The sequence below is a fragment of the Myodes glareolus genome, chromosome 6, assembly GCF_982192425.1.
Source record: "Myodes glareolus chromosome 6, mMyoGla1.1, whole genome shotgun sequence".
In the NCBI taxonomy this organism is placed as follows: domain Eukaryota; kingdom Metazoa; phylum Chordata; class Mammalia; order Rodentia; family Cricetidae; genus Myodes; species Myodes glareolus.
In genome coordinates this window covers 107,123,833-107,137,001 of record NC_142031.1, presented here as the reverse complement: position 1 = coordinate 107,137,001, position 13,169 = coordinate 107,123,833, and the positions used below count along the sequence as shown (strand labels likewise).

General features: G+C 43.4%; 1 protein-coding gene across 1 annotated transcript in view; it reads right to left on the bottom strand.

Annotated features, from left to right (window-relative positions):
- The window catches only part of Cpvl (carboxypeptidase vitellogenic like), a 107,434-nt gene that overhangs the window by 46,818 nt on the left and 47,447 nt on the right, over positions 1–13,169 (bottom strand). The window contains exons 10-11 of the mRNA XM_048440145.3: positions 10,835–10,933; positions 9,103–9,276 (exon numbers count right to left, since the gene is read on the bottom strand). Of these exons, the coding sequence (XP_048296102.3) occupies positions 9,103–9,276; positions 10,835–10,933 (273 nt within the window). The remainder of the gene's footprint in view (positions 1–9,102; positions 9,277–10,834; positions 10,934–13,169) is intronic.

Sequence of the window (13,169 nt, the reverse complement as noted above, 5' to 3'; positions counted from 1 at the left end):
TTTGGAAAATCTGAAACAAGTGGATGAATTTTTAAATGAAATAATGTCTCCAAATCAAATCAAGATAAGATTATTTAAATGGATCTGAAGCAAGCAGGGAGAGCAATGTATTAAAAACAGCTAAAGTTAAGTCCATACCTGGATGAATTCATGGCTGAACCCTCAAAAAAAAAAAAAACTACTATTGCTGCTTCTGAAAGCATCACAAGCAAACCCTTCTGACAAAGCCAGCATTATCCTGACACCAAAACTGAAGAGATGGCAAAAAAAAAAAGAAGAAAAGAAAAAGAAAACTGAAGATTAACTCTCCAATGAACATAGCTGGCAACAAAAACAAAACAAAATACTTGCAAACCACTTTCAAGAAAACATTGAGAAGATGGCTCATCATAATCAAGCACTCTCTATTCTTGAGTTCCTGATGGCTCAATGTCTGCAAAACATCAACAAATGGACTGAAAGACAGATAGGAAAAAGTCATATTGATAGACACAGGAAAGGCCTTAAACAAAGTCCAACATCTTCCCAGGACCCATTTCTACTACTCCTGGACTAGCCCAAAGTTTCTGTATCTTACAACAGGGATACCTACTCATCTGTGTTTACTGCTGCTCTCTTAATAGCAAAGAAGTGAAATCAACCTGGAGCTCTATCAACAGACGAACAGATGATTATACACAATGAAACTCCATTCAGATATAAAGGAAAGTAAGTTATAAAATGTATAGGAAAATGAATAAACTGAATTTTTATATTAAGTGAGGTAGCACAGGCTCAGAAAGATAAACACAGAATGGTCTTTCCCATTTGTGGACCTTATTGTCTAATTTGTGTGTGTGTAATATAAAAAGCTTAGAAAAATAAACCAGAGAACAATACCTCTGCTCTTTTGGATTAGGCACTGACTTCTTGGGTAAATAATAAAGGACCCACAATCACAGAGGGCACAGATCAAAGAGAATCCACCAAAACCAAGGACTGTGGGCCTTGCTGAACACCATGGAGGAAAATAATCCTGAAACTTGGTAAGGCACCTGTGTGAACTGTGGAAGGAATGCTTGCAGCTACACAATTCAAAGACAAACCAATCAATAAGTGCACAGAGAATGTACATAAAAAGTTCTCCAAAGACACAAAAGCCAGCAGAGGAAAGAAAAGAAAGGCACCCAGAGCCAGGAGTCCTGAAGCAAGTGCGAAAACAACCCCCAATGTTTTCCTTTCGTCCCTTCTAGCCACCCTCAATGATTTTGCTGAGACACATAGGAAAAGTCATTTCTCCTTTATGTTTTACTCAACAATTATTTCATTTGATACCAATTGGTTAACCTTTAATTGGCCTCATCATATTATAAAGATACTTTTACATTTATATATATATATATATATATATATATATATATATATTTAGTAAGTTACTTACTTACTTACTTACTTACTTACTTACTTACTGGGGGCAGTGTGCACCCGTCATGGTGTGTATGTGTGCGTGTATAGGGTCAGAGGAGCTGAGGGGGCAGAGGACACCTAGCAGAAGTTGGTTCTCTTTTTTCAGATAGTCAGGCTTGGTTGGACAAGCATTTTTACCTGCTGAGCCTTCTTACTGGCCCAGCTTCAAGATATTTGATAGTTCTTTATTTACTTCTTATTTCTTATTTTGCAACCCAATTTTTACGTACTTAAATATACTATATGTAGTAATTTTATATTCTATACTTCATGTTTCCTGCATATCAAGCATCTGGACTCTCCATATCTGTCGATTCTGTATGGCAGCCTGTTTGTGTGCTAAGTGACTTTGTTTTTTGAAATTATGGACTATGATACTTACTACTCATTGGCAGTTTGTGACTGTGTTTAGAATCATCCGGGAGACCCATCCCTGGATGTAACTTTGAAGAAGAGGGTTAACTGAGAAAGAGAAACCCAGGCTGAACTTGGGTGTCACCAACCAGTAGCATGGGATCCTAGAAACCAATATGGAGAGCACCAGATGCGCACCAGCAGCCAGATGTGCACCAGCAGCCAGATGTGCACCAGCAGTCAGATGTGCACCAGCAGCCAGATGTGCACCAAAAAAAGGGGAGCACCAGATGTGCACCAGCAGCCAGATGTGCACCAGCATCCTCCTCTGTTTTCTGATGCACACAGATAGGAGCCAGGGCTCGCTACTCTGGTGGTGAGCCACTCCTGACACCATGCTTTTCTTGACATGATGGACGCTATCCTCTCAAACATGAGCCTGAAGACACCTTCCTTCCAGGGAGTTACTTTTTGTTAGGTCTTTGGTCACAGAGAAAACATAAAGACATGAACAAACACTTTCATTAAATTTAGTTATGAAAATTCCCATAGACTAGTGTCCCTCTGGGTTTTTGTTTGTTTGTGCTGGTTGAATGGTGGCTACCAACATGGGGACAGTGTGGGCGTTTCACCTATCCCAGACCTGGAGCTGGACTTTAGGTTAGTAGCCACACTTCATATGGGCCCACAACACAGTTCCCAGCTGCAGAGTGGGGGATACAGGCCCTGAGAGTTACCTTGTTCTCAGTTCACAGGATTCAGACTTTTAGTTTTCTGGTGTTGTTCTTGCACTAGATCTACATGCATTATGGTTGTACTTGCAATGCATCCTGGAGTTAGCTGTACTTATTTCGTAGGTGAATTTTGCTGTACTTAATCATTTATTAAGATTAAACCTGCTCCTTTGTGCTGCCATTTACAACTTGCAAATGAGTAGCCGACTGTATTTAAATGACTCCACTTCTGAGTTCTTTTCTGTTCTACAGATTTATTTGTCTATTCCCCTGCCTACTCTGTAGGAAGTCTTCGTAACTCCTCCAACAATGTATCTTTTATGTTGTATTGGTGATTATGAATCTTTTGACTTTTCATATAAACTTTGGATTCAACATGTAAAAAATAAGTTGCTGACAGATTTTGATCGATATTAAATTGAAGCTATGGATCGAGGTGAGAAGAGTTGACATCTTGGTAATATTAACTCAGCCTATCCATGCACAGGCAAATTTTTCTATTTTGTGTTTTTTATCTTTCACCAGTTTTGTTATTTCACATTTCACTAGATCTACACTTAAGTCTGTCTGTCTGTCTGTCTGTCTGTCTGTCTCTCTCTCTCTTTCTCTCTCTCTCTCTGTGTGTGTGTGTGTGTGTGTGTTGATGCAAATAGTACTGGTTTGATTTCAATCTCAAATTTTGTTTATTTTTTGCTGATAACTGAGAAGTAGTCAACTCTTGTGTTGTAGTAGTCAACTCTGTCATGGTTAGTCAAAGGAGATGTTTTTATGCTGATTTTTTAGGATTTGCTCCACTGCCTACCATGTTTATTATTTTACTCCCCCTTTATTTTATTTTCTCCTAATTTTAGCTTTTTTGTTTTCTGTGTTTGGAGACAAGGTCTTGCTATGTAGCCCTGGCTGGCCTGGAACTTGCTCTGTAGACCAGATGGGCCTCAAACTCACTGAAAGCCATCTGGCTTCTGTCTCCCAAGGACTAGGACACAAGGTGTGTTCACTATGCCTTGGTCCCTTTCATTTCATACAGCTAAATTTTCCATAGAATGTTTTTTCTTCCTTTTGAAAATCTTATTAAACATTTCTTGCAAAGCAGATCTACTGACAGCAAATTTCTTTCTTTCTTTCTTTCTTTCTTTCTTTCTTTCTTTCTTTCTATTTTGTCTAATACCTTGCATATTAGATCCCTATTTTGTTTATTTGTTTTGCATTTATCCTGCCTGGTGTACCCTGAGTGGTTTACATACAGCATTAATTTGCATAAATGTTCTGTCATTAACTGCTTACAGTGTCTCTTCTGTTCCTTTCTAACGATTCTCCCCTTGTCGATGTCATTGCACAAAAGCCACCTTTTTTTCTCTTGTCACATGGAAGTCAGACACTGCTCTGTGGGGTGAGAGCTGCTTTATTCTGTTTCATATCTTGGTTTTTGCAGTTTCTTTTCTTAAACTTAGTGATTCTTTTCTTCAGTGATACCCGGGCCGCTAATAAACCTACCAAAACTGCCTTAATTTCTGTCCTATCACGATGTTTCTGTTTTTATTCTCACATTTTCCACATCTCCATGTCCACTACCCACCTGTTCATACGTTTTTGTCATTTTCTATGAAAGTCCTAATCATGCATGTTCCGTTTTGTTTTGGAATTTCTGGTTTGGAATGTTGTCGTTCTTACCACAACTCATTCTGGTTCTACTGAGTATTTAGTGTCTTCAAACTACACGTGTTGCCTTTTGTTTTGCTTGTAAGTTTTTGTTGAAGGGCTGGCCCTCTGTGCTTGGGAAGAAGAATTACAGTAAATGCTGCCCAAAGACCCTGGGAACAGGAAGTGCATCACAGTCTCTACCTCTTGGGAACCTGTGTTTATGGACTGCGAACTTTATAGTCCTGGTTGCCCCTGCCACTCCCTGGTGGAACAATATGACTAGAGGGGGCTGCAGGTGGGCAAAGATGGCTCCAGACTTAGCCTTTTCCAACTTTCTGCTGATGGGGCAGTGATACTCATTTGCAGAAACTTTTCTTCCATGTTGGCATTGTGGCCTTTTCCCAGGTCAGTCACAAGGACTACAGTGCTCTCTTGCAGTGACAGCAAGCTACAATTTCCAACCAGTCATGAAGCTCCTGAGGCGACAGCTGCCCAACAGTGCACCACAGGACCAGTGGCTTTCGTTATTGCATTTTGTGATTTCATATCCACTAAACAATAAGATGCATGAACCAGCGGATCTTTAGTTAGAGTGGTATTGTGTTACATGACTTTTCCCAGCTGTAGACTAACATGAGTGGGTTGAGAAGGTTGAAGGTAGCCTGGGCTAAGCACAGGTTGTATTAAATGCACTTTCAACTAGCACTATGCTTAACCTGCCATGTTTTTTTGGGGGGGGGGAGTACAATCTCATCTCAAGTCAAGAAGAAGCACAGGTAGGCTATGATTGAACTCCAGTAGGTTTGGTGCTGGGAAAATAGTTGCTCTCCTGAGCAGATCTTGTTAAGAGCACAGTACTTGGGCAGGTTTCGCAATGTTTCCCCAACCCCTCCTCTGATATCATAAATGCCAAGGATCTCCCCTGCCCCCAGTAGTCGCTGGGGAGCTTGGATGAACTCCTGAAAGTAAAATTCACAAACATGTCCCGCCCGGCTTAGCTGGGTCCCCAGTGTTTTGACTTCTACACTGCTTGCGCTGGCCTCCAGCCATGTGCCAGTCAACGACTCCATTTCCTACTGAGGCCTTTCTTCTACAGAGATTCTTCCTGAGATTGTGTTCCAGACAGGGAGGGATGACTCTCTTTATTTGCCTTCAATTTGGAGTACAATGGATTTCTCTGTCACCTCATTTTCTTCACAGTTTTGAGAAGAGTGTTTACCCTGTGGGGATGGCATGGTGATCTCTAAACTCCTCAAGTTCTAACAAGAAAGTGGGTCTCTGTGAGACCTTTTCTGCTTTTGTATTTGGGGGAATGTTCTTGTGTAAGCATGTGTGTGTGTGTGTGTGTGTGTGTGTGCATACATGTGTGAGTGTGCATGTGTATGTGTGTGCGTACATGTGCAGGTGGAGGTGAAACAATAGCCTCAGGGTTAACCCTTGACCTCCATCTGTTTTGAGGCCTGGTCTCTGGCTTGCTGCTGCAGACTCCAGCCTAGCCAACACACCAGATTCTGGGAATCCTACCCCCAAATCCCATCTTGCTCCCGGAAAACTGGAACTACACAGAAATGGGTTCTGAAGATGTGTTCTCAGGTTCTCACACCTACATCTGAAAGATGGGGTGTTACCCACTTGCATCACTTCTTCACTCTTACGTATAGTGGGGCTCTTAGATAATTTGGCTAAAAGGTCTTGGTAAGCGACTATGGTTTTAAACACCTTTGCCCACTAGGGGCTGTTTTAAATATAATCACTAGGAAAGCTCACACTTTTCCCCACCCATTCTCTAACAAGGAAACTGAATCACAGAGTTAAACAGCCGTTCCAAGGGGACGGTCGTGAGAGCGGCTTCACTGTGTCCCAGCCGACCCTGCAGCATGCACTCTCTCTAGACCACCATGCTCTTTTACTACACGATCCCTAAACATCCGCACGACATTCTGACCTGATTTAATCAGGAGGAGATTTAGATCATCCAACAGATTCTTCTAGCTGTCTGTATCTCGGTTTACCATTCCGCCAGCCAAAACCGTGGCATCTGCGTCTCCTCCGAGTCATTCCAAGAACATGGCTGTGCTCTCATCGGTTTACGTGGAAGCTGATGTTCACATAGAGACACAAACAAGAAAAACCCCAGCACAGACACTCCTGAAGGCTTTCCTCATTCTGTCAGAGGCACCGCACACTGACTGAAGTGAAGAAGTACTGGGGAAAGTCTCCCGTGTTCATACGAATGGAAACGGGCTCACTGCCTTCTATGACAAATTAGAGCTGAGTCTTAAGTAAATATAACTTTAAGGACACTAATGTCTTAAGCCAATCTATGTTGTTCTGGTTCTGTTGTATACACATTGAGGTTTGCCATCAATCGCAGACGAGCCAACAGTAATCGCTGCCAGAAGGGCGCTGCCAGCCGTCTCCTGAATGCATGGTCTGTTCCACGGCCGCCCTGTTAGCTGCAGCTCAGATTGACTGCACAGTTCATTCTTTCTTCATGGCATCATGCATTATCTGCCCCGCTAAGTCATTTTCTTTTGCTAGAAACTAATGCTTGAAACATACAGAGAACATTCAGATTTCATTGACGTTCACATTTGTAGGTGGTAGGGTCTGAATATTTCTGTCTTTCCCCCCAAATTCATATGCTGATAGCTAATCTCCAATGTGGGGACTTGGAAAGGAATGGAATCATGAGAGTGGAGCTCTTGAGGACGGGATTAAACCCTATAAAGGAGTTCCAGCCAGGGAGGACCCAGCAAGAAGACAGCAGGAGTCTGACTCACACTCCCCCAGCATTCCCTGCAGACAGCAGTGTCTGGCACTGTGAGCAGTCAGCTTTTGTAGAATGGAAATTCTCCAGTCAAGTATTTTGTCGTGGCAGCCAGGGAGATTCAAGACAGGCGATTTGGGTTATAGGGGCAAGAAGGGGAGATGCTAAAATATCCAAATGTACTCTAGTCAGGGTACTTAGTCCCTTTATCATCCAAGGATCAGCTTGAGATGATTGGGCAACGTTTGGAGCATTATACCCCCCAGGAATTCTGTAGGCTTCATCCTAACCTCATGTGCTTGAGAAAGGACCCAAATCCAGGTGTGCGTGCGTGCGTGCGTGCGTGCGTGCATGTGTGTGTGTGTGTGTGTGTGTGTGTGTGTGTGTGTGTGTGTGTGTGTGTAGATATATCTCTGTCCATCCCAGGACCCAAATAATAAAGAACAACATTGAGATTTTTTTTCAGCAGAACCACTTTGGATATGTTTTATGGTATCTCTAACTTTTTATGTCTTCAAAGACAAGTGTTAAGTGCTTTTTCGTTTAATAAATTTAAGGACAATAAGTAGCTAGTTAGTTGTGACAGGCTTTCTGGGTACATTTTTGATATAGCTAAGGTTTCTTTTTTTGGTTTTCTGAGACAGGGTTTCCCTGTAGCTTCGGAGCCTCTCCTGGAACTAGATCTTGTAGACCACGCTGGCCTCAAACTCACAAAGATCCGCCTGCCTCTGCCTCTCAAGTGCTGGAATTAAAGGTGTGTGCCACCACCGCCCAGCTGCTGAGATTTCTTTTATTCATTCCTTAGTCGTGGACATGTACTTCAGGTCTGCACCTGCATATGTGTCAGAACAAGACCCAGAATGGCAGCAGCATGTTATAAAGCTCACCCAAGGGGAAATCACTTGGAGAGAAGAATAGACTAAGAAGAAACAAGAACCATATTTTCTCAGCAGAGCCAAAAGCAAGCATGGTTGAAATGCAGGCCTAATTCAGTGTGGTCCCTTCATCCCTAGAGTGTAGAGTTTCCTCATGTTCCGCTGGCTAGTAGACATTACACAAATGATAAACCCCATGTACTAGGGGCAGGACCAGAAAAGGTGAACCTTCCAGGTGGGAATATTCTAAAACAGAAGCTGGTAAGTATGCACGCATTTAGATGCTCCCTGCACCAGAGTGCACATGGTACACTGAGAATCCCAAGGACCATTCCCACACAGACGTCATAGATGTGAATGTTCCCCATGCTGGAAAGTAGCAGAAAAGGCTGTGGGTCTCCTGAAGCAGAATGTGGATAATTTATGAGAAATGAAGATTAAATACTATGAAGACAGGACCTATTTGCTTAATTCACACAAGGTGCCTTACAGACCACTGGCTGCTTGGCTTTAGATCATTTTGGGTCTCTCACTTGCCTCTTCCAGACAAAAGAAGGAAGCTTCAGTGGATACAATCCTTCCTCATCTCTGCACTCATCCTTCAGGGTTGCCCTATAGACCATCCCTAGGATGCAGGGACAGTGGTAAGAGAGTGGTACCAAGAAAGGGACAAAATACAGGGGGCTTCTTGCCAGGTCACTTGCTCTTGGCATCCTTCCTCCTAGTGGGGGACCAAGAGGCGGTTCTCTGTGACTTCCACTGGGGTTTCCTGTGGCCAATGAATTGGAATATGTCAGCCGTAAATGCAGCCCCTGCCTTGTTCTGTTTAGAACGGAGTTTTTGCTCACTCCAAAGCAAAAGCCCAGCAGGACTGTGCTTGTGGCAGATACAGGAACAGTATTCACTGATCAAAGCCACTGAGAGCAATTCTTAAGATGCAGCTGTGGATTAACCATGACAAAGTTGACATTCTCAACATAGAGCAAACAAGGACAACTGATCGTCAGACAAGGCTGGGCATCTTCTTGGCTTTATTTCCCTTAACTGGCAAAGTATATGGGCTGGTGCATGCCACTGGGAATTTCCTTTTAAGAAACAATGAAAAGGACAACCCAGAGAAGTAAAATAAAGAAGGTTGTTTCTATTTGATAACTAGAATAGATGATGTGTTTTTGAACGGAAGAAGTAAAATAGGAAGTAAAAAGAAGTCCCCTTGAGTCACCGTGGCCCAGGAGTTCTGGGCTGGACCCCCTCCCCCCACCCCGCCAGGTCCCCTGCTTACCTTGTAGTGATCCATGATCTCAACCAGCCAGGGCTTCACCGACTGCAGTGTGTCCTCTCGCAAGTACTTCTCAACATCAGCACCGTCACTGAAAGTCCGGTTTCCCACGTGGATGGCTTCTCTCACTTGTGGGAGTGACAAGAATTTCCCATAGTAACTTTGGTCCTCCAGCTCCTGGCAGAAGAAACATCAGAAGGGGTCCTGGAGGAGAATGCCAGGCATGGCCTACAGGAAAAGCTGAGACTCTCTCACAGCACACAGCACGGTAAACAGGGCACGACTAAATTGTCAACATGTCTTCATGCTTGACACTTTAATGGGGCACCCTAGTCAGGTAAGAGGAGTCCCTTCACTGAGGCCAAACACAGAGAGTCTCCTGCATTTGCAGTCAATATCCAATTTGCCTGGGGAATGGATTTTCTTTCTCCCATTAATCTTTGCAGCCTTGCCGTCTAATTAGTCAGCTCATTGGCAAGAATGGCGGAGAACGGAAAGAGGAAAGACTACATAAGGCAATTGCTCCCTGACCTCGGCTCTGGGGAAGATGGTCAAGTGGTTTTTAACTGACCAGGTGCAGCATGATGGGTGACAACCATGGCTTACTTGCCATTTTCTGCTGTTCATTAAGAGCTCTCCGTCTTGTCCCTCCTTCCCCCACAATCAACTGTTCATAATTTATGGGGGAATTATATCTTATGCAAAAAAACTGATACTTAATCAAAGACATGAAACAAGTTATCCACAGCCCTTGCTAAAAAGCAAAAGCAAACAAAATAAAGCCCCCTTAAAGTCTCTGTAGTAATCATTAAACTTTAAAGAAAAAGGAGCAAATATTCATTATTTTAAAAATCCTCCAGGTTACAAGAATACTGTTTAGGATTTATGTTCAACAATTCTGTGCTTTGCCAGCATTTTTTTGGTTTTGTTTTGTTTTGGCTGTGACTATATGACTTTCTGCAGAGAAACATTGTAATGACAAGTTTGTTTCTCTGTTTCCTGCCATGTTTTGTTATTGTCCAAAACCACAGGGCTGGGAATCCCACCAAAAGTGACTTCAAATTTTACTTACAAATGGCTCATAAATAAGGCAATTTAAAAACCAAATGTGTTGTCCTGCGCAGTAGACAGAGAGACCACACATCCAAACTGCCAGACGGGCTCTCCTTCTCTTATTCATTTAACACTACACGAAAGATGTCAACTCTGGCCTGCTTTTATGAAAGAAATGACTTGAATACTTTAAAAAAAAATATTCCAGAGGCCTTGAGGTGAGGGCTGTCCTACATGCTCTAAACACCTCAAGTTAGAAGTAAGGCAAGGCAAATATTTTCAGAGAGGCTTGGCAGTGTTGATTACCTAAGCCATCTTAAGTGCAGAACAAAGAACTTGGATGTTTTCAAGAGACTCCTAGCCTGAAGCCTAGACCCAGCACCCAGGGCTTCAGTCCCAGCCTGCATCTTTCCCAGAACTCCTCCTCCCAGGGACAAGGTCTAGTAGGGACACTGAGTTAAAGAGACACCCTTCTGAGCTCTCAAGAATATCACACATTATGGAGGGTGAGTTAACAAGCCCAGTGGGAAACAAGCCCCAAGGCTTCAGGGATAAAATTACACAATACATGTTGGACATAGCCATCTAGTTTAAATTGAACTCTATTTTCCAATCCGAGGCAGTTTGTTTTTGTCCAAAGGGTTAAGCAGACATTACTGCTTTTCTAACTTGTGGTCCTTACCGTGCACTGTAAGAAGTTGTAGTAATTGGTGCATCCTGTCACATTCTGGAAGTAGGAGAGATCGTTTGTTAAATCACCATCCAGCAGCTTATCCAGGATCTAGGTCAGGGATGGAGAAGGGAAGGGCAGTGTCAGGGAGGGTTAGCAAGCACAGCCCTTGATGTATCATGCAGCCAGGACATTTTTCACTCTACTTTTTAGGATGTGTGTATCTATAGGTGTGTGTTTATGTGTTTACATATACATAATATGCATATGCACATATGTGTGCATGTGGACATGCGTGCACACACATATGGAGGCCCAAGGATAGCCTTGGGTATCACTCCTCAGGCACTGCCCATTGTTTGATTTGAGACAGGGTCTCTTACCCACCTAGGACTCATCAAGTAGGGTAGATTGGCCTCCTCAACCCAAGTCCATGACACCATGCCTGAACTCTTGTTTATACATGGCTCATGGGGCTCAGATTCTGCATCTTTGGGATTGCATGACAAACACCACCACTTAGCTACCTTTCCATTCCCCAGATTTTAAAACCTTTCTCATTTCACTTCCTGAACATTTGTAACAGGCAAATGTCATCCCTCATAGAATTTATATTCCAGGGAAATAAATATGTGTGGCAAGGCAAAATGTGTCATGTGTTACAGTCATGCATGCATTGGGGAATTGTAAGGAGAAGAAGAATGGGAGGTATTATGGGTGTGCGTGCCTACATGTAGGGGACAATGAAAAACAAAGTTTCGCGTGGAAGATGACAATCCAATTATGACCCATTGGTTTGGAGAAAGTCAGTAATACAGACAACCATGGAAAGAATATTCTAGGCAGAAGACAGTAAAACCAGATGCTTTTGCTTGGGAGTTTGCCTAGTGAGAGGAACTGCCTCCACATGGTCCCTAAAACACTCGCCTATAGTATGAACAGAGGTGGCATGAGATGTGGGCTGAGACTCAGGGTCTTGGAGCTAGCCAAGGGCACCCATAGACTCCAATTTCCATCACCAACTGGGAAGGGTGGTCACCATGGCTGTTGGTTTTTCTCCAGCCATTGGCTGCGGAACAAGGGCCAGCATGGAGGTGGCAAAGAAGGAATAGAGCCAGGGTTATGACTTAGCCAAAGACATTGGAGGAAGCATTAGTGGAGGCTGGTGGCTAGAATGTGTGGATAGACCTGGGCTTAGGTTGGGTAGCCAGAAAAATGAAGACTTAGGATTTGGGGTTGACAAAGAGGTGGTAGCTAAACGGGCTGAAAGGCACTGGAACTGAACAATTGCTACAGTTAGCTCATTAACATAAGTGGGCTGGAGAGATAGGATGTGGTAACTTAATAAAGGTATTTCAGCTTCAAACTGTGGGTGATGGCACTGGCGATCCTTTGGTTGGTTATTTACTTGGTTGTTTTTCTGTTTTTTGTTTCGTTTTGTAGCAGGAATAAGTAAAGAGTCAGTTTGCTGGGACTAGGGTGGTAAGTTAGTTAGTAAGGGGTTTGCCCCACAAGCATGAGGACCCAAGTTCAATTTTCAGTTCCCATGGATACACCCTGGAGTAACAGTGCTCACTAATGATGTCGGGGTTTGGATGGTGGAAATAGGGAGATTCCCGGGTTCCCAGGCAAGGGAGAGACCCAAAAAGCAAAATGGAGAATGAAGAACACATCGGACATCAGCTTCTGGCCTCCACATGAGCATACACAAATACACAAACACACATAAACGTACATAGACACACATAAACACACACAAACCGGCACATGTGCAGACACAAACGCATAAACATGCACATGTGCACACACACTAATTTTTAAATTAAAAAGTAAAACAATAGCTTTGTCTTCACCAAGAAACAAAATCACTTGCCATTTGACAAGTAATGCAGCTAGTTTAGTCCGGGCTTTGGAAATCTACTTTCTCACCAAAACTTGTTTCACAGAGAAGGTTCTATGATTCAGAGCATTGTCAGGGAGGAGACAGGAGGGACCAGATATCAGCCATTTTACTCTTGTGGAACTGTGAGGCTGCTCCAGGATTTTTAGAGAATACCCAAGAATCACCGCGGAACGGAGAAACACTGGGCTAGGATTCATGGAGATGATTCCAGCCCTGGGCCTCCCACAATCTACATGTGTCCTTCTATGACTCATGACCCTCCTCTGGGACCAGCATCCCCACCCGTGCATGCGGAGGGATGGCATCGCCCGTCTCCAACGTTCTCACCAGCTGTTACTGCTCCTTTCCTCATTGACCCATCGTTATAAATCAGAACACTGGGTCCAGGGGAGCAGGCTCAGCCATTAAGAGCACTGCTGTTCTTGCAGAGGACCCAGGTTCAGG